General features: G+C 41.4%; 1 protein-coding gene across 7 annotated transcripts in view; it reads left to right on the top strand.

Annotated features, from left to right (window-relative positions):
- The window catches only part of tio (zinc finger domain-containing protein tiptop), a 149,128-nt gene that overhangs the window by 103,818 nt on the left and 17,955 nt on the right, over positions 1-27,355 (top strand). The window contains exon 1 of one of the 7 annotated variants that reach the window (XM_035880495.2): positions 24,765-25,141. The exons of the other annotated variants lie outside the window; for them this stretch is intronic. Within the exon in view, the coding sequence (XP_035736388.1) occupies positions 25,129-25,141 (13 nt within the window). The 5' untranslated portion in view covers positions 24,765-25,128. Of the gene's footprint in view, positions 1-24,764; positions 25,142-27,355 lie in introns of those variants that run through there. 7 annotated transcript variants of the gene reach the window in all.

Below are 27,355 nucleotides of genomic sequence, written 5' to 3'. Positions count from 1 at the left end.
CGCCGACAGGACGAATAATTAGGCCACGACTTCTCCCAGTCAAATATTTCATGGTTGTTTTTGTCTTATCGAAAAAAAGAGAGAGAAAGAAAAAGTGACAGATTTAGAGAAAGAGAGAGAGAGAGAGAGAGAGAGAGAGAGAGAGAGAGAAGAATAAAGAAAGGAGTCACGATGAAAAAGAAAAATAATAATAATTTCATTCATTTTATTGATCTTTTTATGATAGAACACTTACATTGTCTTTGTAGAGATCCGTTTGTTGAATTACGTCAAAAAGGATCGATCGATGGATAATGGTCGACGCAAAAGGAGAGGGGTAAGAGAGGGAGGGGGACAGGGTTGGAGGAAAAAGTTGAATATCGAAAGGATTAACCACTGACAAACGTGTTGTTCGTTACGCTCGAACGAATACGCATCGAATGCGTCGTTGTCTGTACTAGGAATGATAGTAACGAACGATGGGAAAATCATGATTTATGCCACTTTCAGCCAATGCGATGTACAAACCGAAACGATGTGTACGAGAATCATCGATAATCCCGTGTCTTCGTTGCATTCGCGGCTAGTCGTTAATAAAACATTCCAAAGTAACTTGGCAGAGTAATTAAAATATACATATATATATATATATATATATACATATATACGTACTTATATTTTTTGTTAATTTTAAAGATTGATCAACGTATAATTATTACAATATCTTTAACATTAAAATCTAGCGAAATCTAAGAAACATATTCGCGAGTTGAGTTACGTATATACGCCGACGTGGCATCTAATATATTTATATATATATATATATATATATGTGTATGTGTGTGTGTGTGTGTGTGTGTGTATGTGTATGTGTACCGCGTGTGTATGTAGGTGTATGTATGTAAGTACGTATCTATCTACCATGTGTATGCGTATATGTATATACCTTTCATCGAATCGTCTGGAAAGCTTTACTATCGCGAACAGAATAGAATCGCTGCCACTCAAGAAGCCATAGTCGACGTCGCACTGACGAACCAACAAGGCCACATCGGATATGCGTACGATGGGAAAACCGGCCCCGACGTTTCTCGGTTGTCTTTCGTTAAGGAGTCACCTTTTCTCAGAATAATTGAGAATTTTTATTTACGATTAAATTTATCATTTATATTACGTTTTTCGTCGATCTCGCGTTCTCGCCTTTTTTTTTCTTTCCTTTTTTGTCTTGTTTTGTTTTGTTTTGTTCTCTTTCTTTCTTTTCCTTTTTTCTGTTTTCTTCTTCTAAAGATATATAATTCATACGCGCACGCGCACAAGATACATTGTGAAATACTTAAAGACCAATTGGTTCCGAGCTTGAAACGTATATACATATATATATATATATATATATATATATATATACTATGTATATACATATATACATATGTATATACATATATACATACATATGTATATATGTATATATGTATATATGTATATATGTATATACATATGTATATGCTAATACAGTTATATTCACGTACTACGATGTGTTAACTTTCTTTGCGGAACACGGTTATATCACATGGATTATGAAGGCAACGTAAATCTAAGTCACACGCTGAAAACTACGTATAAGATATTTGCAGCGTGAGATATCATAAATAAATTTCGACGTACATTTCGATTCGTTTTGATCTGTTGAATACCATCCAAGGTTGGTATCAAACGGCGTCAGCGGTATTCGTCTGTGAAAGAACGCGATCATCGAAATATATTTTTCGTTGGCGTTGCTTGATTACGAGATGACACGGATGCATAAATGAAAAGTACGAATCTCAAGAGGTTAAGTGAAAGAGAGAGAAAGAGAGAGAGAGAGAGAGAGAGAGAGAGAGAGAGAGAGAGAGAGAAAGAGAAAGAGGATAGATACGCTGTACCGTTCGTATTCGCGTTTCTCTCGTGTTCGTCTCATTTCTATCGCATCCGCTTTGGTCGGCCTCATCCGTCGAGAATAGTGAAGCTGCCAACGATCCGAATGCGATCGGAATGAGTCGATGCCACTCAAGGAGCCACGGACTTGCGGAGAAGCCGACACAAGGCCGCGTACGATCGTAAAACGATCGTCAATCGAACGAACGATGTTGATGTACACGCATTCACGTTCTCATACGGCCGATCTCCGTTGCCAAGTGCTGCTCGATTTTTGCTTTTTTTTTTTTTCCCCTACTACCAATCTTCCTTCCATTCTCCTTTCCTACTCGTGTCCATTCACAATATTGGCATCCTGCGATAGGTACTATTGGTATTTTAAAAGTACGGTTTTTCTTTTCTCTCTCTATCTCTCTCTATCTCTCTCTCTCTCTCTCTCTCCCTCTCTTTCTCTCGTTTTTTTCTTTTGCTTTTCAACGAACGTTTCTCTTTTTCTTATTCTCTTTGGGTTCAACTATGTCTCTAGTTGCATCTCGTATCCCACGCTTTGTGCAAGCAGCTTAATTATAATACCGTGATATTTATTACCGCGTTGTGTATCGCCTATTTCCGTCGACGACCGTAGGTGGATCAAGTGAACTCTCCCCGCGCTCTTCGCGTGAAAGTAAGATAAGAATTTGACTGTTAAACGTCTCGAACGACAATACTCTTCGTGACTTGAAACATTTCTTTTTTTCTTTCTTTCGTTTATTTTTTTTCTTTTTTTTCCTTTTTTTTTCTTTTTTTTTTCTTTTTTTTTTTTTTTTTTTTTTTTTTTTACGTACATTCTTTTACGATCAACTTCGACAAAAGACTTAGACAAAGAATTCTATTGTGATTTAAGAAGACGGACGAATATCGTTCGCACGTACTTGAAATTAATCGCTCTTTATCTTATTTCCTATCGATCGTATTAATTAGTATGATAATAATTAATTTATCATTGTATCGTCGTACTTGTTGAGAAAATTGACCGACGATATTTTTCGTTGGTCGACGTGTTAGAGAGAAAAAAAAAAAAAAAAAAAGAAGAAGAAGAAAAAAGACGAAAAAAGGAAAGAGAAAATAAATCGACGCAGATCCTTTTCTTGCGAGTTTATGTACTCGTTAGTTAGAGTAGAACAGACAGGAGTGACGAAGGATGTTTAGAGTAGCTCATGCGAGGTCTTAGGTCCTTAGGAGTCGCTGAGCGATGCCAGTTCGTTCCACCGGACGCTTGGGTTAATAACGAGCGAGTTTCTTCTTTCTACGAGAAGACAACAAATTCGTCGGTTTGATTTATTCAATGCTCGTAGAAAATAATGAAAAAGTTTTTAACTTAAATAAACTAGTAATAATAAAATGATTAATATAAGGTTAATCACATAATATAATATAAGAATATAAGATTAAAGTACATAACGTTAATCGCTATTTTATCTCGGTTCTCATACATACATATATACATACATATATATATATACACACGCAGTAAGAAGCGGAATTCGCGTGTCTGTCCGCTAGATTTATAGGAGAACGAGCGTGATAAGGACAAGGGCCGAATAATGCGGTCCTTCTCCTTCTTCACCTGCCAGCAGGCGACCCTTCCTCTCATTTTTAATTCCCCCCAGGGCTCTCGTTGGACAACCGATTTCGTTAGATCTTATCTACACCGCGGCAACGGTGATTCCAGGTGAGCCTTCCCATTGAAATGGAAGTCGCACGACGGGGTCCTTGCACCCGCACGGAGTTTCACCCGCGTCCAGCTGCTTACGCGGAATAACGCGCGAATAGAATTCATTTCTCCTTTCCTTCTTTACTTCTATACTTCTTTCCTTCCTTCATTCCTTCGTTCATTCATTCGTTCTTCCCTTCCTTCCTTTCTTTCTTTTTTTTTTTTCTTTTTCTTTTTCTATTTTTTTTTCTTTCTTTCTTTTTTTTTACGACGAACTTTCATTCTCTTCTCCCAACCGTTATTCCCGATCTCAAGATAATCTTTAATTCTCAAATACGAGGAGACTTTTATCCACGGTTCTTTGTAATATTTCTCCAAGTTAGTGAAATCGCGTGACATCGATCCATCGATCGATGATTCTGTACGATCGATATCGTTTTGGATCTATCGGACATATTTACGAAATAGTTTCAATTTACATCAATTATCTGGCAGGTGTACCAAAAGCAGCGAGTGAAAGAAGATTTTTTCGATTCGTTCCTTTTTGTTTTTTATTTTTTTTCTTTTTTTTTTTCTCTCTTTTTTTTTCTCTTTTATTTTTCCTCTTCGTCAGCTTTCATTTCGTAAGAGCTTACATCACAGTTAGGCTCGATGGGAAATTTTTCGACAACAAAGCGATATCGATTAGGCCCGATCATTCATAGTTTTCTCTTTGTAGTTTAAAGAATTCTTTTTCTTTCTTCTTTCTCTTTTTCTTTTTTTTGTTTTTTTCCCCTTTATCCCGTTACGAGTAATATACAAATGCATCGACGAGCGTCGATGATTTTTCGATTTCTCGATCGATCGGAATCTCTTACGTCGAGCAAATATACGTTCGACGCTCGAACGATTAACATCGGGTGTCTCTGGTTGATACCCTGTCACAAACCTGTTTCTTTCGAAAGTAATGCGATTTTCCTCGTGCACGTGTCACTCCGATGTAAGATATATACCCGCGTCGCGGTATCGCGCGTTGAACATTAACGCCCGACATCGATCATTACCGTGTAAAGCGCAACGTAAAGTCAAACTCATTGCGCACGATTTCTGTGATCTATTAATTGTCCTCGGTTCGTCGGGCCCCTTTCGTGCTACGTCATGTTTTTTTTCTTTTTTATTATTATTATTATTATTATTATTTCTTTTTTTTTTTCTTCCTTTCTTTTTTGTCTAAGTTGGAACGGATCGTCGATAAGAGAGCGCGCCCACTTACATCGAATCGTGATCGATTAATTTCAGACGCACAGAAACGAATCTAACGACATTATTTGAGACACAGGATTGACCAAGATAAATTGTACTGATGAACGATTAGCCTATTCCCCTCATATTAAATTCGTTTAATACTAATTGTCGCTTATTATTATTATATGTTTAAAGAATAATAATGAGACATGTCATGGTAGATGAAACTTGTTTCTCTTTTGCTTATCTTTTCTTTTATATTTTCTTTCTTTTTTTTTTTTTTTATTTGTTACCACGAATAATATCCTTTCGTCCTTTCAAGCAATATGACGGGCGATATACGAAATAATTAATCGTCTTGTTTGATGACGAGAAACTCCGTCGCGAATCCGCGATACGTACCGATACGTATGTAAAGGACGTCGATATCTTGCGAAACTTTCAATATATACGGTATATGTTTTTGCAAAAATTTGGCATATAAATATGGTGAGATATAGGAGGGAGAGGTAAAATCGAAAGCCAGTTCGTTGCGGTCTTGATCGCCGTCGTCCTATACGTTACCATCGTCGTCAATTATTGTGATTATATGCAGTCTGGCTAAAGCCTGTCGGAATCAATCGCCATGGCGAAGTAGGAGGTAAGAAGAAGCCATCGAAGAGACCTCGCTTTCCCTCCTCTCTCATACGTGTCACATAGCAATTAATATCCTCGTCGCGACGACCTCGATCCGTCTCCGTGCACCTGGCTTTCGTCTCGCACCAGAGAAGCTCCGAATGACGAGACTGAAATTAATATTCGGAAAACGAGATCAATCGAGATTCGTTCGAATTTTCAAATTTTCTTTTCCTTTTAAAACGAATCCTCTTCTATCTTTATCCTTTTCTTTTTTTTCCCCCGTTTCTTTTCTTTCCCTTCTTTCCTTTCTTTCTATCATCGAATAATAAGATAGGTACAGGATGCATACAGATTTTTCGTCTTTGTTTATTCTCGTCTTTATCATTTCAAAACGATCTAAACACCTCATTTGTCGGACGCGTTGAAATGCATTGTGAACACCTGATTGAATAACGCAAATGCAAATACTTACTTATATACCTGACCAACCACTTACCTATCTCAAAGCGATTTTATTCAGATCAGATTCGAACCACACTAAATATTACAATCGGATTTTCTTCTTAGATATTAGAGAGAACACCGTTTCGAAACGATCGGTAAAACGTCGAGCAACGAACGATCGTTCCTTTCGATACATGCTCCTCTATTGTTAGTCGCTGTTAATAATTATTCCCGGTACCGCAATACTATTCGTTGTAGGTATTCCGTACGCATTCAGCCTCGTTTCCGAAGCCTTTCTCTCTCTTTCTCTTTCTCTCTCCCTCTCTCTTTCTTTCTCTTTCCGTTTCGCTCTTTCACGTTGAAATTATTTGCAATGGAACTACGTAAAGAGTGTTCTTCCATCGAGGAATAAATTCTGATCTCTATTGCGACAGCCGGCCGATCGATGTAAAACGCTAAAAGGCTCTCTCTCTCTCTCTCTCTCCCTCTTTTTTTATATTTTAATTTTTTTCTTCACAACTTTCCAAGAAACTGAGATTTCGTCTATTTCCTTCACATTCTTCTCCTCAACCCCAAACGCGTCGAAATCATTTTGCAATTCGCAGAAAAAAAGAATAAAGGAGAATTAAAAAATGCAAAAAAAAAAAAATACTAAAAAAAAACCAACGCAACGAGAGTCGTATAGGTACTTTGAGGAGAACAATAAATGTTACGGGTCGCGCATTGCGCTAACAGCTGGTTACGATAAATCATGTTACGTACGTGCTTAAATCAATGTCTAAATTCTCTTTTAAGTCGCACGCTGTTCATTTTGTAAAAAGAGTATTATTGATCGTCGTTCCTTTGTGGGGTCGCGCATACTACAACTTTCTGAGATAGGCGCGATATCATCCGAAGCTTTCACTACTCTTACCTCTTTATTCTATCCTCCCTTATTTGAAAATCCTTTCTTCTTGCATTTTAAAAGCATATTTGAACGACTTTGAATTTTCTCAGGAGAAACGTATCGAGAGAAAATTCCTATTGCAATTTCAACGTTGACCAATGATGACTTCGAAACGTTTTCAATGGTGCTGTTATGTGGCATGCGAAAAGATCTAGACGAAGAAGAGGATGGCTGGATCAAGGGCAAAGAAGCAAAAGAGATAGAAAGAGGGAGAGAGAGAGAGAGAGAGAGAGAGATAAACAGACGGACAGAGACGAGAGAGCGAAGTGGACTGTCCATCCTGTCCATCACGTTGCCGGCGTCAGATTATCGTTCTGACACTTTCCGAGTTATTCCAGCCATGTGTTGCCTCCTCGACGATGTTCTTTCGTTCTCTCTTCTCTCTCTCTCTCTCTCCTTCTCCCTCCCTCCCTACCTTCCTCTCTCTCTCTCTCTCTCTTTCTCTTTCGATCTATCCAAAAAGACGAGATCGTTGCTTCCTCTTCTCTTCCTTTCTACCTTCGTTCTTCATCCTCGTTGTCATCTCCTCTCTATCGACTTAAGCAACTCCCCAATGTCCGCCTACTTGAGAAGAGCTTACACGTGTGCGTTTGAAGTCCGGTCGACCCGTTTGACCGGTGTCGATCAAATTTCCGAGGACGAGATTATTCAAGGACGTCGACGAGATCGAGACAAAGCCTTCTTTCGTAGAGTATACCATCACCACCACCACCACTACCATCACCATCATGATCATCACCATCAGCACACGTAGCCAACGATTTCACATGGAATCTTTTACTCCCTTTTATCTCGCCTCTCTTCTTCTCTATCTTTCTCTTCTTCAATTCTCTTCTCTTTCTATTCTCTTCTTCACTTCGGATTCACTACCGTCTCCTATTAATTTTCTAGGGAGCTCGGGACGGAAGAAGAACTCTCCTCTCTCTTTCTCTCTCTCTCTTTCTCTTTTTTTTCTCTCTCCTTTGCTCCATCTCATCCGTATCTGCTCTTCTCACTTCCTTCTTCTTCCGTTCTTTTTAAGTCGATTTAATTCGATACGATGGCTACGCTTCGTTCAACATCAAGAAGAGCTCAGATCTGTTTACAGTAACCGCAGTCGAACGTATTTTTGCTCTTTTGTGCGTTGCCGTTTTTATCCTTTAAGGATCGACACGATTTTCACACCACGAATTTGATCTGAACGTTAATTGATAGTCCTCGATCGAAAGTAAAGGAAGAATAAGAAAAGAAATAAAGGAAGGCCAAAAAAAGGGGGACGAAAAACATTAATATATAATGCTATACGCGTTAGAGAGAGAAAGAGAGAGAGATAGAGAGACCAAGGAACCAATGAAAAAGGAATGAATTTTTTTTTCAATTCTCATGTGAAAATAGGATATTCGTTGTTTGCTTAGGAAATTAAAAAAAAAGAAAGAAAAAAATAGAGAAAAAAACAGAAAAAAAACAAAAAAAAACAGGAAAAGAAAACAGAAAAACAAAACAAAAATATAATACGAATTATCTAGGATCTTTGACACAATCAAAGAGTCTCTCATTAATAATTCGCATTGTTTATACAATAGTTATACAACTGTTATAAACATAATGAAACTTTAATCCGATACATCCTAATTATTCAATCGTTATCGCGATATAACCAAAATAAAATGTACTTATCTACGTGACGTTATCTAGCGTACGCGTGATAAGGTCGCGATAAAAGTTACCGAAAATGTGTGCAATTTTATTTCAGTTTGGTTTATAGATTGTCAATACATTTTTCGAGGCGCATTAAAAGGCAACGGTTATATAGGCAGAGCGAATTATTCACGATGAGAAACCGTCTCACTGTTGCCAGAGAGAGAGAGAGAGAGAGAGAGAGAGAGAGAGAGAGAGAGAGAGAGAGAGAGAGAGACGGCGGATACACGGGAACGTGCGTGTGACCCCGACCATGCGCGTCATTCAATTAATAATTCAATCATCGTTCTCGATTGGATTACCTTTCGAATGATAAAAAAAAAAAAAAAAAAAAAATAAATAAATAAAAATGAAGAAAAAAGGGGGAAAAAATGGGGAAAAAAAAGGAAAAAAAAAGAAAAAAAAATGTTAAAAGCGGTGGCGACGAACGAAACTCCGGAGAGAGCGTAGTGTGGGATTGCCATTACGCACACGCGTCCGTGCATTCATCGAATTACTTCGGTATCGAACTCATCGATCGACGAGAACGGCAATATCCAGCAAGATTCTTGCGCTTACTATCTCGCTCTATCATCTTTATTTTTATTTATTTTCTTCTTTCTTTCCTTCTTCTTTTCTTCGTTTTTATCTTTTTGCATATAAACAAACAATGCTGTCGCTCTTATCCCTTTCTCCCATCCCTAATACCCATCCCCGGTGCCCACGTATAAAATGATAATTTGATCTTTTTTCCTTTCGACGATAAGCTTCGTAAAAATTTCTTTTGTTTTTTTTTTATTTTTTATCTATATATATATAAATATGTGTATAAATATATATATATATATATATATATATATATATATATTCTCTCAGTTGAATGATTAGCGAATTTGTGTCTGTCACTCACTAGTTGAATGTTTCTCTGTACGTGTAACATATGGACGTATGTATATATGAATGTGTATATCTATGTATATATATATGTGTGTGTATGTGTATGTGTGTGTGTGTGTGTATTTACGTGTTTATCTATGCGCAGAAGTTAACGTACTCAAAAGCAGTTCGCTATGTTACGCTTAGTTACCAGTAACGTAACCTATCGATTCATAGTTCATCGACATCAATCAGCAAGCTGCTCTTAATTGCTCGAACCTATTACTATAGTTCATGTGTATATATATATATACATATATATATATATGTTTACATGCTTGTATCTATATAGATATCTATGCATCTATAGGTAGATACGTTAAGTAACTTCCGACCAATTAGTATACTAACGAAATCACATTTCTTTTCTGTTTCAGGTAAGGATCACGAAAGTCTATGGGAATCTCGGCATAATAGTAGATACGCTGTAACTTAATGGTTCCGTGAGTATTCGCTCGTGCGACATTGAAAAATGCAGGTCGGATTTACACGCAATGAGCTCCTCGCTCCCTAATTATTATCAGGCGTTAATTGATGCAGCGATGCACTCGTTACGTGTCTATTATTAGGTAGGTAAAGCAAAAGTATAATATATGGATTGGTAGTGAGCCGTAGGGATATTGCGAAGGATTGACCGGGGTAAAGAGAAAGAAGGATGAGGGGTGAGGAAGAATGGTGGGACTGGGTGGCGAGGGAGAAGGAGGACGAGATGGGGATGAGGACGAGGAGGAAAGAGCTAGAGGAAACATCGGCGACGCGTATTAAAATGCAAACATTTCGTTCTGTACGGACGGTTAATGCCTCGTTCGGTTCGGACGCGTCGACCAGGTAATTAAATCGAACGAAATTACGAACGATTAATGGTCCGAACGCGTTCGGAGGTCACGCGCGAAATCACGAAGTTCCCGACAAAAAGTATTGAGCTCCCGTTTCGATCTTTCTCTATGGACAATACATATGCGTTGTATATTACGTGCGCGTACAGAAAAATAATACGCGATTACCTAAAAACAGAGAGCGCATTTCCGCGATTGAACGCAATGCGACGCGAAAAATATTCATACGATTTAATAAACGTGTGTCCTCTTCTCTTTCACTTTTGTCTTTCTCTCTCTCTCTCTCTCTCTCTCTCTCTCTCTCTCTCTCTCTCTCTCTCTCTCTCCCTTTTACTCTTTTTTCACTGTGCAGTATACAATGGGGTTATCGAAAAAAAATCGTACCACATTGGAATATGAAAACTTAAGCGTTGCTTTCCGTTTGAGCGTAAATTCGAAGCTTGTACGTGAGTATAGATATTCATAAACCCCCTCTCATGACTATATCATACTCTGATAAATATAGAAATGTTGCAGAAATATTGTTAACCTCTCGAAGACGATCCTCGATCGAGTCGGCAAGTTTGTAAATTAATTTCTCCGATACTTTACGATCTATTGGAATTTCCTGAAATACGAGTTTAGAATCTCACTAGTTCGCGTATAGCAAGAGAGAGAGAGAGAGAGAGAGAGTGAGAGAGTGAGAGAGAGAGAGAGAGAGAGAGAGAGAACGCATCCGAGCGCATAAAACCGCACGCTCGAGAGCTTGCGTCACGATTTATAGTAAGCGACGAGTTTATTTTACTCGGACGACATACCACTACCAATATAAATAACTTGTACAATTCTAATTAGCGAGTAGCGATGCACGGTTACGACACAACTCGTAATCCGGAACAGTTCGCAGAATAACATATCGATTGGATATGTGAGAGTTGAATGAAAGAGAGACCGGGGGTTATAGAGTGCCCAAGAGAGAGTGAGAGAAAGAGAGAGAGAGAGAGAGAGAGAAAACCGAATATAACTTCGATCGAACGTTTATCTCGTCCGGAGCGATGTTCATCGAGGCGATCGTTCACAAAGTTTGACAAAGTAAAAGTGTGCTGAAATGATCGGCGTGGAATAAATTTTGAAAGATATATCGAATTGAAAATTTTTCTATAATATATATATATATTTTTTTTTCTTTAGCGGGATTATATTATCACATTATCTTAGGTCTTAACACACGAGATGTTACAACCTTAGCCCATCACTACTACTAACACCGACTAACCATTATCGCAAAATACTGCAGATGCATCTCTCTACCCTCACAGATATGTCCATGGACATTAGCATAACGGTAGTAGCTTACACATATAGGACCGAGCAAGTCCGTACCAATACGCGTGTAGGTTAATGCTCGTACTCGTGAGTGGTGCGACATCCCCCTGATGAAGTTGAGCCGCGACGTGTAATAAGGGTCACGAGAAACGAGACGGACGGACGGACGGACGGACGGACGGACGAACGGATGAACGGACGGACGGACGAATGAACGAACGAACGTTGGTAAAAGGAGAAACTGGATGATATCAGGGACGGATCTTCGTCCTACCTTCTGGAGACGTTGGTCTCCGTACCATCTGAAAATCTCATGATTCTACGACTTTTTGTTCTTACCTACGTACATACATACATATATATCTATATATATAAACGTATGTACGTTTATATATATATCTATATATATATAAACGTATGTACGTTTATATATACATACGTATATACATACATATGTACATATGACTCGAACGTCTTATTCTTCCTTCAAGATACAAAACTTGTTTAGAGATAGTTATATATACCATTCTTGATGGAATCCTCAAGAACTTATTAGCAAGGAATTATCCTTTGGAAAATAAGTGAAAATAAAAAGAAAGATTGGAGTAATTGATAAAACTGGAAAAAAAAGAAACAGAGGAAAAGCAAAAAAAAAAGAAAGAAAGAGAGTCATTGTCATCGGTGAAAAGAGCGATCGAAAAAAATGCTACCGCTGTCGAAGATAAGTTAGTACGTCCCTGGAAGAGGTTGACACGTGGGGTGGACCTGTCGAGGGGGGTAGAACTGAGGCTGGAAGCGGACGTGACACGGCCGTCTTGTGACCCGTACCGTCCCACCGACACTACTCCTTCCACGTCTCTCTCTCTCTCTCTCTCGCTCTCTCTCTCTCTTTCTCTCTCTCCTCACCGACATCCACCCCCGAGCCGCGTTCCACGACGGCGACCGACCGCCACTAGTCCAGCTCTATTGTTGTTATTATTAAAGGGGGTCGCCGGGGGTGGCTGCCGGCCGGGTGAGAGGGACGATGACGGAAAGGAAGGCGGCGTCTGCAGGTGACAGATGAAACAGCCACCCTCCATCTCTCTCTTGCTCTTGCTTTCTCTTTCTCTCTCTCCCTCTCTCTATCTATCTATCTATCTATCTATCTCTATCTCTCTCTTTCGTTCTAGATCTCTCCCTCCTTCTCTTCTACTGTCGAATACATGCGTCTTTCTCTCTCTCTCTCTCTCTCTCTCTCGTCTCTCTCTCTCTCTCTCTCTCTCTCTCTCTCTCTCTATCACTTGCACATACACGTAGAACGGAACACAGGAGCTTTCTCTCTTTCGTTACTGCAAGCTCACGTTCACCCTTCACGTACTACACCACACAAACCTTTGGGTCGCTGTCGAAGGCTCCAACTTCCTTCAAACTCTCGGACCGAAACCTCTGGACAGTCTCGACACTGTCTTCCGTGGACGGTTTAATCCATCCTTTAAGCTGTCCTTCAAATCCCATTTCGTATCCCGTTCTCATTACTCTCCCACGGTGTGCTGTCGGTAACAGGAATCAATCGTTATGAAATATTATTCTACCGTTTCAATTGCAAATTATCTTTAAATAAAATTTCTTTGATATAAAGAAATCTTTTATATTCGATATTCGCACGTTACTTTCTCTTTAGCGACCAAAAACATTTAGGTAGGTGTGTATTTAATTCGGATATTGCGAGGTTAATGATGCCAAGAAACGTCTTCGCCATGCGAAAACTTCAAATGCTTATTGCTCTTTTCAATGCTGTCAGACGGCATCCCACGCGTTGGCTTCAAATTAACAGCCTCATGCGTGATAGCAATTACCATGCATTTTCTACAAACAGATTTCTGTTCTCGTCCGTCAAAATGCGTCATTAGGGACGACCGACGGTGAAGCAAACCCGTTGGTTCAACGAGACACACTGGTCGAGAAATCGCCTTGATTTCGCGAGCTAAAGTTAGTGCTGGCTTTGTTCGCGCTTGTTCAATCCAAATCTACTCTCCTCAACCTTCCTTCTCCACTACTACTTCTTCTTCTTCTCCTTCTTCTTCTTCTTCTTCTTCTTCTTCTTTTTTCTCTCTTTTAGTTCGTAGGAATTTATTAAATCCAAACGCGTTTCCGTTCCACTCAATTAAGGATATACATGATATAAGAGAGAGACAGTGCTTGTTTGATATTATATTCTGATATCTAATATACTCACCATGAAACTTAATAGAGATCTTTCGAAAATATCTTACAGGGAATATATATGATTATATTTTATTCTTATATCTAATATACTCACGATGAAATATAATGGAAATCTTTAAAAAATATCCTACAAGGAATTTTCATATACATATATTCTTAAATAGTAGTCGTCCTTTTGAATTTGTGTCGTAGATAGTATAAAAAAAAGAAAGTAAGAGAGAAAAGAAAAGAAAAGAAAAGAAAAAAGATGGAAAAATAGATAGAGAGAAAGAAAGAAAGAAAGAAAGATGGATAGATAAAAAGAACGGGACTACATACTTACGTTTACCAACTTCGAATGAATCTTCCTCATTCCTTCTTTTTCTTTTTTTCTTTTTTTTTTTTTTTCTATTCCACTCTGAAATAACTCGCGTCAAGATATATCACTGGTCGCTCGGTAATCGCACCCTCATCTCTTCCACCCCTCCTCTCAACCCACCCCCTATTCGTCCCCCTTCTGCACGTCCACGTCTGTCTTTCTCGCGTCTTCTAGCTTTTTCTCGAAAGGACTCGGGTATCCGAAAGAAAAGAAAGAGAGTAAGAGAGAGAGAGAGAGAGAGAGAGAGAGAGGGTTGGAGGGAGGGAGGGAGCAAAAAAAGAGAAACCAATAAAGCGCCGTAGCGCGCGATATCCTCGTGAAAGTCCAACCGACTGTTACTTTTCGGTTTCCCGACAACCGCCACTTTCGTCGTCTTCCTTCGCCTCCTCCGTTCCTCTTTCTCTTTCGGAGTTCAAGACAAAACTCCCTCCTACTTTGTCTCCGCTCGCTGAATATGCAATGAAGTCTACGAGTCTGATTTCCAACGCCGTCTGTCCGTCCGTCACGTTATTCGCTCAGAATTGTCCTGTCTTCCGTAGCACCAAGAGACAGCCCTTTCTTTCCAAGGTTAGTCGGCCTACGTCAATGCGATTGAGATTATTGGAATACCGCTGACAGTATACCAGTGAAAGCCAAGTAAATCTTTTTCTTTTATATAGTTTCGACAAAAGTCAAACGTTTATCTTTTTTTCTTTCTTTCCTTTCTTTATTACGTAAACCATTATCTTTTAATTATTTTTCTTTTTCTTTTTTCTTTTTTTTTTTTTTTTCTCCAAATATTTCAAAACGATCAAAAAAAGAAAAACTTTGAGGTTTACGACGATCGGACATCGCGTGCAACAATGCCCGAGGTTAATCAGTTTTGGCAAGGCGATCCCGGTGGGAGTCTTGGACGAATGAGTCGGCAGCGAACACAATAGTAGTTTTTCGAAAGCAATGTAGGTTAGGTCTTCTAAAGCCGAATGGTCCTATTCGAAGGTCCGTCGATGCTCAGAGCCGTCTGTCCAAAGAGACGTCGGTGGACGCCCAGGCGTCGTCGCCGTTCACGGCATTGATCTGTCGGACGGTAGTCTTGATATCGATAGGGGGAAAAGGGGGAGAATGGTGGTGGTGGCGATGGCGGTGGTGAAGGTGGGAGTCCAGAAACCGGCTAGGAGGGTATCTACTCCTTCCTTTACCCCTTCCATTTACTCACCGGACAGGGTTCTAGGTATATATATATATATATGTATATATATATATATATATATATATATATATATATATCGTCGTACTGGTTTATTTCGTATCTGGCGATGTCAAGCGCGAGCGTGAGAAAGAGAGAGATAGCAGTTAGATAATCAAAGTTCACATTGATGGTTGGAAGAGGTATAGGGAATAGGTAGGGGAGAACGTAGAACGGTCAAGTCGAAGCGTCACTTTAGCAGACGACTCGTCAGTCGTCACCACAACCTTCGACTCATTACATCCCTTCTCTTTTCTTCCCTTTGGTTCTCCTCCTCCTCCTCCTCCTCCTCGATGAAAGTTTTCTTCTCCTTTCCTCCTTCCCGAAAGCTCTCCCTAACCTTCCTCCTCTTTCTCTTTCTCTTTCTCTTTCTCTTTCTCTTTCTATGTCGGTTTCCCTATCTCTCCCTCTTGACTAGACGAATGAGTTAGCCCCCAAGCCTACCTCCGCACCGACGAGACGTTAATCGAGGGAAATTGAACACACCGCAGTTTTCGACGCTCGATTAAATCCCCTTTTGACGTTTAAACCCTTTCTCCTAACAACGTCCCTATTTTGCTTTGAACAAGGAACAGATACTTTTCAACATTGGTTAAGTATGTACTTAAACATATTTAGGATTCGATGTAAAATGTAGAAGATCGATTTTCTTTTATTTTTTGTAAATACGTCGAAGGAGGGGAAAAGGCTTAAGCTTTGTCGAAGACCATCTAGAAAACAAAAACCTTTTGCCAAGTGATCGTCGATGAAGCGGCTCTTAATGACAGCCTCGGAGTTTATGGTCGCAGACAGAATTCCACGAACTCTCTTTCTCTCTCTCTCTCTCTCTCTCTCTCTCTCTCTTTCTTTCTGTCTGTCTCTTTCTCTCTATTTCTTTCTTTCTTTATTTCTCTCTCGACGAGATCGTCATTACGGTAAGCCCAACAAATTGTAAAGCGGTCCCTGGGATCTGGCTTTACCACGAGCCAAATTTAAAGTATAACATCAAATTAAGCTCCGAGTTTTGCTCTTGATCGTCTGTAATTACGAATCAACCTAATTCGAGACGTCGTCGTCTAAATGAGCGAACGAGTTTATTACGAGTCCCAAGAATCACGTTTCCATTCGATGATATTCGGTGGTACGTTCTCGAATAGAGGGCGATAATTATTAGCCTTGTCGGTAGACTTCTAGAGTAGTTTCGATTTTAGTAATTATTAACCGTCGACAGTCTCAAGAGTCATCCCCTTTTCAAGGTAACCGGCGGACAGAGGGACAGAGAGTGAAAGAGGAAGAGAGAAGAACTTGAAGGATTTGGGTTAGGTTGGTTGGCTGACCTGCTTGACAATCGATTGACGGCTGTCGCCAAGACACTCCACCCTTGCCACTTCGCACCAGCGCCCACTCTGCTTCGATCAATTCTCGTCGTCTTCAACGACGTGGATCTTGTCTTCCTTTTCCGACGGCACGAATAAGTTCCCCCTAATTATCCTCGTTCGTTCGATATACCAAAGGAGGGGATTCCCTTGTGGAATGGAGGGGACAGAACCATTAGCCGTATTTCAACTCCCTCGTGCTAATTCACGATTCATTATCTTTTTTACCTGTTCCACTCTATTAACGCCGCGTCACGTGGACGATACATTAGATACGCACGACATATGGAAAACAAATGTTCTATTGCGTTCGTCTAGGATCATTGATCTATAGAAAATTATCAAAGAAAGAAAAGAGAAAGAAGAGAGAGAGACAGAGACAGAGAGAGAGAGAGAGAGAGACAGAGACAGAGAGAGAGAGAGAGACAGAGACAGAGAGAGAGAGAGAGAGAGAGAGAGAGAGAGAGAGAGAGAGAGAGAGAGAGCGAGCAGATACGAAGGCATAGACAAGGTGTTAGAACGCGGCGAAGGAGAAAATGTACAACGGGACGGCCATCCCTCATAGCTCATGGCACAAGTGGTTATAGATCCGTACGGATGCTTGCACACATGTACATACATACATACATACGTATGCCTTGACGAGAGAGAAGACACGAACAAGCAGCTCTCTCACATACATTTGAACTTTCACGGTGTGCGTTGTCCGCGGGAGAGTCTCGAGTTGGAGGAGATGAGGAGGAGGAGGAGGAGAAGGAGGAGGAGGAGGATGTGGTGGAAGAGGAAGAGGACGAGGAGGAAGAGAAGGAGAAGCTCGTAGAGGGAAAGACGGGAGTGGGAGAGATGGGGGTGGTTATACCGAGCAGTGCTGGATATTATTTGCCGAGGACAGTGACAAACGCCCGTCAACGTCACTTCCACTCGCAGCACCACCCTACTTGTTCTCCTCCAGTGACACCAACACCACCACAGTTACTACCACCTCTACTACTACTACTACTATTACTTCTACGACTACTGTTACTACCACTACTACACTACTACTACAACTACTACTACTAACAACGTCGCCAACGGTAGCAATACCAGCACCTTCCTTCTCCTCCGCCTTCACCTAGCATTGCTCCTTCTTCCTTCTCCGTTTGTCCCCATCCTTCTTACTCTTCTCTCTCATGGGAGAAGGCGAGCGAGGGACGTGACGAGCATATCTAGCTCTGGACCGACTCGTCATCTCTAGCAGCCATCGTGAGGCGCCTCTGGTGACTGCTATACACCACCATCTAACATCGATGCCGACATATTCGTTCTCTCTCTTTCTCTCTCTCTCTCTCTCTTTCTCTCTCTCACATACAGACATATACTCTAATACTTTCTACTGTATACATGGAATTGAAGGAAGTGCGAAGAGACGACCGAGGATCGGAGGTTGATGCCAGGGAAGGTAGCATCAACTTGAAGAAGCATCGGGTGGGAGGATGTGAAGATGGGAGGTGTAGAAGGTAGAGGAGGTAAGGTAGGAGGCCAGACATGACGTATCGCGGTCTCACGTCATCCTGTCTTACGCGACGCTGTCCGTCAGGCAAACGAACTTCTGCCGCGTTGAGAATATACGAGCTCCTTCTCCTCGCTTCTCGACTTCATAAAAAATCGTTATCGCTAGCTCGTTCGCTCCCATGCCACGAGTACGGCGACAAAGGCTACGGTGACGTTGACCTCTTGTTCTCTTTGAACCTCTTTGAACCGGTCGTCTAAACCGACTATGTTCCTTCTGACATGGCTCGATTTCTAAATGACATAAAATGTAAGTTATACACGGACCAGGAACACGGGAGGTTTTCATTTAACTCGACAAATGACGCCTTATATAATTTAAACCTAAGAAATAAGGAATCCGATCGTTCCCAGTTAATAACATTCTCGATCATAGTTTTTCCATCTGAGGCAGATTCACACGATTATTACGGCGGACGTCGCACGTCGTTAAGCGACGCTGCATAGTATAACTAGACGAATGGTCTAGTAGAAATGAGAAGAGCGGGGTTAGTTACGCGCAGAAGGGTGCAAGGGGTGTAAGCGGGGGAGGTGCGGGGTAAATGGTGAGACCGTTAGTACAGAGCGAGTGAGAGAGAGAGAGAGAGAGAGAGAGAAAGAGTGAGTGAGAGAGAGCTATTGGCGGGACAGGGGAAGAGTCAGGGACGTAGGTAGTCATTATGTGGAGGGAGGTGACGTCACTGACGGTGACGGATGGCTACACGTCAGGCAAGTATAAACCCCATGGTACCCAATAAATTATTGCAACTATAAATTACTTCTGTGCTCACGATATAATGCTACGGCTACCGGTGGGTTCGTGGTGTGCGTAACGAAGAGGTTTGTACACGTGCGTCGCTCGCCCTGATGTGGTTGTGTGCGTGTGGCCGAACGAACGAACGAACGAACGAACGAACGAACGACGAACGAACGAACGAATGAACGACGGAACGAACAAACGAACGAACGAACAAGCGAGCGAGCGAGAGAGTGAACATGAGCGCGCGCGCACACACGACACGCTACGATCGCGAGAATGGCGGAGGTGGGGCGGACAAACAAAGGTGGTACGATCCCAAGCTAACTAGGCTCTGTATGGGCAAGCTGAACCCCCTCGTATATACAGAGAGTTTCCTCTTTCTCTTCGCATCTTTGCTCTCTTTCTATCTTTCACCGGCTTACTCGTCACCACCATCGACTCTCCTCTTTCTCTTCCTCCTACTTCTCCTCTTCTTCGTCTTCTTCTTCTTCTTCTTCTTCTTCTTCTTCTTCTTCTTCTTCTTCTTCTATTCTACGTAGTAGAACTCCAAGCTGGTGTGTAACGCTACAGAGCACACACAAACAAGACTTACTCGATTTACGAACTCTTCTAACCACATCGTATACTCTCTCTCTCTCTCCTCTTCCTCTTTACTTTCCTCTTCGTACCGCCCCGTTGCCCGCTTCGTTTCCCGTTTTTATTCGCGTTATGGGAATATACGTTAAGCCGTTGGGCGAAAGCGAGGAGACAGGACGATTTACGGTGGCATTCCTGATGCCGCGAAAAAACTCTTTGCCTTTCCAAGCGGCGCGGCGTTGACGATTCGCGACGGGACTAATCGATTTCGCTTCCTTCGCATATTTCGTTTTGAATACTTGTTTCGCATAAACACCGTACATATTTCATGTGAATTGTCAATAAAAGACGATAATAACGAGAACAACAACGACGACGACGATGACGACGACGACGACGACGACGACGACGACGACGACGACGACGAAAAGAATATCTTATTAATGACGAATATCCAGATGTTATATCCGTTTAAATGGATCAAGTACTTATTTACTTACTAAAGCATGTTAGACCCGAGACATTTGCATGTCGTTTCTTTGTCGTTTTTATTTCTCCGATATCGAAACTCATTGAAATTATTTCTGTATTTATGCGTTATACGTTTACTTTTTAAATGCAACGTAACGAAAGGAACCATCCGATTATATCGAATCCATGGATATACTGTTAATCCATTCTTGCTTAGCACTTTACGAGTATCGGCCTCATTATTTGTTCCGTAAGTAGATACGGTTATTTACTCGGACACGATAATCGAGTGGTCACGATGGAACCTAGTCATTCGAAACATCAATAATCGCGTTGATTTATATCGACGGTTTCTCTTCTATTCGGCACCTGTTATATACGATTTTTACCTCCAGTACGTACATACATACATATATGCATACACATATATATATATATGTATATATATATATATATATATATATATATATATCGCGTGAACAGAAGAGATAGTGCGAACCAACCGACAGCATTTTATCACGATACAGTAAAACACAGCAGCTTGCAATCGAAGTTACGAAATCGTTACGCGATGCGAAGAATTATATACCTAGTTTGTAGTTACTTCTAAATTTCTTCTCCAATATTTGACGATTTACAAATTGGAATTTCCACTTTGTTTTTTTTGGCTCCCGGTGACTGGCCGCGAGTATGACACATTCTACTGTAAATCACGTTGACTGATGCCGAACCCTGCTATGCAGCAGCGGTGGCGTACCAGCGGGCGTTTTATTATAGCAATGTAAACAACTCTTGAAACAACGTAGAATATTTTCAATAGCGTTGCTTATAGTCTCTTGTATCAGGCACGATACGATTACCGATTCGACGACCTGCTTTTCAAATAATATCATTTTATTCGCTACTTGAACGCGATTAACCCGATGACATGAAAAGCATTAAATTCCAGTTAAACGGGCTAATAAAGTGTCTAAGAATGCAGACAGATTTGATGCACAAAAATGAGAATAATGTAGGAACAATGAAATAAAGAAATAACATTTAACGACTATCGTTAAATGAAATAATTTAATGTTGTATTTAGAAAAAAGATAATTGCAATCGATTCGAGGAAAATTAAAAAAATGTTGATAGTGGTATAATAACGACACTAGGCTATTCGTGCATAAGGAGAAATCATAGTGGGAAGCACCACTGCATAACATAATCCCAATACGTAATAAATATCAGTGCGCTTGGGTCTCGTTCGAGAGTATTGGTGTGTCTGTCTCTCATCCCGATGCCTTTGGGGGCCAGGAGCGGCGAGCGATGGGGCGGTCAGGGGGGCTTCAGAGGGAGGATATTATGGGCGAGCGAGTGAGTTATACGCCTTGCCGCATGTGTGTCGCATAAATCTGTTCCAAGCTCTGTCCCGGCCCCCTTACGACTACGCTGGAACTGCTCTGGCTTCGAGCGACGGCAAGTCGAGTGACTGACTGACTGCCACCTCTCGACCCCACCCCTCGCCGTTGCCTTCCTTCGTCCTATGCTTCTTCCAGAACACAACTTTTTCCAAAACGATCGTCAGCGCGTTCCTTTCGTCGCGCTTCTTCTTCTTTTATCTTCTTTATCCTCTTTTTCTTCTTTATCTTCTTATTCATTTTCTTGTTTTTTATACGCGTATTTCAAGCCGTGAAAAGGACAAAGGCCACCAACGACAGGACAGATCATAATTTTTCTCCAATTCCACGTATCCGAATTTTCTTTATTCGAACATAATTCCGGTACGTTTATAGTAAATTTTATATAAAAAAAAAAAAAAAAAAAGAAAAAAAAAAAGAATTTTTAAAGCTCGTATAACGCGTAAGATTGGATTTTTAATTAGCCGTCCGTTGATCGATGAAAGTGCGTCGAAGTAACAGATACGGGTGGCTCGTAAATCTTGTCATGTACCGCATTAGCATGACTATTTTTAGGCGGCTGTCCACCGATGAAGAGATATTTAATGGACTTCCGTAACGACGAAGGAGAGAGGAAATATTACGAGAATTAAACCGACGGAAAGATCTTTCGAAACGTCCGAGTATATTAAATTCATTGACGGTTGCTTTTCAAGTAATTTTAGAACGACACGAGCTCTTCATTCCCAGTGAATCCGACGCCATTACAGGTCGCTAAGACAAACCGAATACATTTCTCGAGAGTGGAAATAATTACGGAAGAGGTTATGGAAGAAAAATAATAGTAACGGACATAGAAATCGGTTTAGACTTTTGCACAAAGTTAACCGGCGCATCCGTGACGCACTTTATACAGACAGGATGGCGGATCGAAGCCCGCAGAGACAGGCAAATTAGAGGAGAACGGCGTGAGAGAGGAAGATTGAGTGGTGCACCTGTCCACCGCATCACCCATCCGTTACTTCAACGACAAGTCGATGTTTCTAATCCCTATTCACGCTAATCTGCCGGACGTACGTACGTACGTACATACGTACGTAGCAAATACTTTATACGCTTGGCCAACGAATAGGAGAGAGATATTCGATTTTTACCGACTATGTACCGACGAGTTTACGAGTTGGTAATACACGAGCTTTTGATCATTATCTATTCGATAAAAGCTTTTATAATATCGATTCGAATAAATCGTTTCCGCAACTACAAAATATATTTAGATGTAGCAGATGCATATGGCATATTGTAAGTATATATTATACATAAGGAAACAGAGAGAGAGAGAGAGAGAGAGAGAGAGAGAGAGAGAGAGAGAGAGAGAGAGAGAGGGAGAATGATACAGTAAGAATCAATAGAGATCTTTGGACTCGAAGGAATGTCAAGAGTAAGCAAAACGGAACGAATCGCGAGAATAAAAAGGGTAAGACGGAAGTAAGAGGACGATATCGAAACGAAAACGAAGTCGAGAAGACAAAGATGACGACGACGACGACGACGATGGAAGAAACGTGGTATAAGAGTGGTTGCCTCAGGGCCGAGAAGAGTCTGAATGTCGGAGAGAGAAGATCGAAAAGTGCACCTGTCCTTCTGTACATCAACCGTCCGTCATCCGGAGGACGGATCGAGCTTGCCGCCATATTCTCCCTCTATACTCTTTCTCTCTCTCTCTCTCTCTCTCTCTCTCTCTTTCTTTCTCTCTTTCTCACTACTACTGCTTCTTAGTCTAGCCACTCGAGTGTACCACGTGGCAAAGCATTTATTTACGTTGACACAATATTTATTAGGACGGATCGGTGAGCCGGCCGTTCGCTCATTCGCGCTCGCGAACACGTCGGCCTATTTCGGGATCTTCCTCTTCTTCTTTATCTTCTTTTTCTTCCTTCTCCTCCTCCTCCTCCTTCTTCTTCTTCTTCTTCTTCCTCCTCCTCCTCCTTCTTCTTCTTCTTCTTCCTCCTCGTTCTTCTTCTTCTTCTTCTTCTTCTTCTTCTTCTTCTTCTTCTTCTTCTTCTTCTTCTTCTTCTTCTTCTTCTTCTTCTTCTTCTTCTCGAACGAAACGAAAAGAGGATGTGCAGGAGCGACGGACGGCCAGCTCTTTTCGAGAGACATCCATTCGAGAGAAGACGGGATTAAGACGCGGACCGGTCACGCGCCTTATTTTCTCTACGTCCGTCACACCGCGAGCGGCCAGCCGCGAAGTATCCTCCTTCTTTCCCTCCTCCCCTTTCTTCTTTTCCACCTCCGTCTCGTTCTCTTCTGTGTGTTAAAGTATTTCGCGCGGAACGGATCGAAACGTCCGTAAGAACGATCTCTCTCTTTCTCTCTCTCTCTCTCTCTCTCAAATCTCTCTCTCTCAACTCTCTCTCTCTCTCTCTCAACTCTCTTTCTTTCTCCTCTAAGGCGGATCACTCTAAAAAGGAAGTCGACGTGTACGTGTACGATTTTTCATTTCACTTTTTTCTGTTTTCTTTCTTCTCTCTAAGTTTGTATTATTAGAGAGGAGGGGTAGAGATCGACGTGGGGTGTGGCGGCGGGTAAGGTGGAAGGGCGAAGTGAATGAGGATGAGGATGAGGATGAAGATGAGGATGAAGATGAGGTGGAGGAGGAAGAGGGTTGGTAAGAAATTGTACATTGGCACAGACGTTCGCGTATTAAGGAAACACTTATGTGATGGACGGGCATACAGGAAGGCGAAAGATTCTTAACTTCTGTGCGGCTTCGCGCGAGAAAGAGAGAGAGAGAGAGAGAGAGAGAGAGGGAGAAAAGAGAAGAGAGAAAGAAAGAAAGAAGAGAAAGAGAGAGGAAGGAAGGGAGTAAAGAGTAAGAGAGAAAGAGAGAGAAAGAGAGAGAGAGAAAGCGAATATGACACAGTCAGTGTAAACGCAACGATAACCGGACGGATCGACACCAGCTGCTCCGTGTTTGTTGTCGGTTCTATAAATAGAGCGTACTGCTCTGTCTCTCTCTCTCTCTCTCTTTTTCTCTCTCTCTCTCTCTCTTTCTCTTTCTTTCTCTCTTTCGCGCCCGTTCGCGTACCCGCGCGCGCGGGCAAACAGCAGCGTTTGTCGGCTCTCTCTCTTCCTCTCTCGTCGGACATTTCACCCTTTCTCCTCGCTCTTTCTCGACTTGAGAGACGTTACTTCGCTGACAATTATTGTTGTCACGGGCCGTGCACCAGCAGTCTGTAACAGGACTGACACTTCGAAAGGCAGCGTGACGGAAAGTGCAAGAAAGAGCTGTGGAAGGAGGACAAGGAGGAGGAGGAGAAGGAGGAGGAGGAGGAGGAGGAAGAAGAGGTGGAGGAGAAGGATGAAGAGAAAGAGGAACTGAAGAAAGCACGAGACAGAGAGAAAGAGAGAGAGGAGTGGAGTGACGGATATCGTGATGAAGGCGTCCTCCTGTCACCTCCTCTCTCTTTCTGTCCCTCACGGTGCCATCCACGCTTCTACGGCTTCTCTCGTTCGGTGCCGCGTCCGGTTCGGGACGTTCGTCGAACGTTCCAAAGCCAAACGGCTACCAAAGAACGAGGGGAAGCGTGAGGTACTGTTGACGTCTCGTCTATCGCGAGATCGTTCTTCCCCTCTTCGAGAATAGACAAATCCGAGAAGAGCTCCCTCATCTTCTTTCCCTTTCATCCGTCTACGTACATAAACTTTGTTAAATTCCATGACCATACGTCGTAAGTATTGATTTATCTCCTCTGATATAATTCCTTTTTATTTTACGTTCATAAAAATTATATATATATATATATGTGTGTGTGTGTGTGTGTGTATATGTATGTTTATTTATTATTAATAATTGTATATATGTATATATAGATATATGTATATCAAAGATCCTTCCTTCATATCTTAATTTAAAACGAATGTTCTCATTAATCAAAATATATCATTGATCGCGTCCGCGTCAACTTCCGTAAGAATCATTAGAAACAAGTAGACAGTTAACTTAAGAGAGAAACGAGTTTTGCGGATTTTGCCTTCTTAAGGAGCAACGAAGGCATCAGCATCAATATCAGGGACCGAGAACCATGCTCGGTAGTGGCAGCAGGAGCCAGGAGCAGGAACGACGGCAGTCCCGCATCGATCATCACTGTCGCCTGTTGCGCGATCTGACCGACGGACGAACAGACGAATGCGGATAGACGGACCCACGGACGCACCAGACGAATGGACGGATGGACGGACGGACGGTCTTACCGGACGTGTACCATCCATCCATCATCCAGTCGTCGTACCTGCATCGGTCTTTCGCATCGGCTGCTTGCATCTTCGCGGCTTGCTTATGTGTATAAGTGCTGTATGTGCACGTTGTGTGCATTAATACCATTCGACGAAGAACGCGCGAGACTATTAACCCGATTGCCTTCTATATACCTCTCACTCCTTACCACCCAATCACCAAAGAGATACCGCGCTTCCGTCTCTCTCTCTCTCTCTCTCTCTCTCTGTCTTTCTCACACTTATATACTCATTCACTCACTCTCTCTCTCTCTCTCTCTCTCCCTTTCTCTCTCCCCCTCCCTCCCTCTCTCTCTCCCTCGTTTTGTTCTTTCTTTATCTTTCTTACTTTTCATTCCTCTCCGCAACCCGATGATGCCGTATAGTTAATTATACCTCTTCTCACGAAATGCGAAAGGCTACGAAACAGACATAGAGGTGGATTATTAAGCGACGTGGATCTTGCGACCGACGACGTGAAACATTCTTTTGGCACGTTTCGAATGATACTTTTATGTCGAATATAACCGACCGAGAGGAATTGTACTTCGAGAAAAAATGAGTGACACGATGAGAGATATATAAAATGTATTCTTTGCTATCCGTTCTTGATTTTTTTACTTTTTCTTTTCCTCCTCCGAAAGAAAATTTACTTTTTTTCTTCTTTTTTTTTTTTTTTTTTTTTTTTTTTTTTTTTTTTTTTTTTTTTTTATCGCAATCATCGGATAACGGAATAATTATTCTTCTTTGGTTCGCGATCTGCGCGCAGTACGCTCTTATTTACGACGTCCTAAAGCATCTACGAGAAGGGGATAAGCCGTCTTTACATTGTGAGGCAAAGACATTAAGAGCGTCGTTAAAGCGTCACGTGTTTTTTTTCTTTCTTTCTTTCTTTCTTTCTTTTTTTTTTTCCTTTTCTTTTTTGCTTTTTTTTTTTTTCGTTGCACGCTCCGCCTAATGCATCGATTTATAATTCCCGCCATATATCTAAACGTATTAGCTAGTTATTAAAGCGTAGAACGCATTAAGGGGAACGCGCTAAACGGCTAACCCGCTAAACGCGTTATCCGAGTAAAACGCAAATATTAATAGATAGTGACAATTTGAATTCGTTTATTATAAAAGGAATTATAACTTGGAGTCTATGACTAATATAACGAGGATATTACGAATCGATCGAGGAATATTTTTTCGTTATTTCGTCATTGTTGTAGTTTAACGAGAATCGTTAAGTCGCAAAGTCCGACATTGTTCGTGCCAAAAATACGAAAATAAAATTGGAAGATGGATACGCCGTTCTCACTCGTCCATCCCTCTTCGAACTAGGAACGACAAACGTAGTCCGAATATTTATTACCGTAATAAACAACGAATTACGGTAGAGAGCCGCAAACGGAAACGTGTCGTCGTCGTCGTCGTCGCCGTTGTCGTCGTCGTCGTTGTAGTAATCGTAGTCTTCGTCCTCGTTGCTCTGAAACGACGCGCGGCAGGTATAAAGTACACGCTTTCGCTTGTGCATGAGTTATTTTAAAATTTTCAATCCCGCACGTCCCACCGTACTACATCTACGAAATTAATCGTGACGTTCGAATTCTCTCGAGAATCGAGAATATCCCTCTCGATACGAGCGAATGCGCTAACGCGTTATAACGTAACACCGAAGAAAAATA

This window comes from Vespa mandarinia, chromosome 22 (assembly GCF_050613455.1).
Source record: "Vespa mandarinia isolate Hongniang chromosome 22, ASM5061345v1, whole genome shotgun sequence".
Lineage (NCBI taxonomy): Eukaryota > Metazoa > Arthropoda > Insecta > Hymenoptera > Vespidae > Vespa > Vespa mandarinia.
Note: the sequence above shows the minus strand (reverse complement) of the source record. Positions and strands in the feature narration are given on the sequence as shown.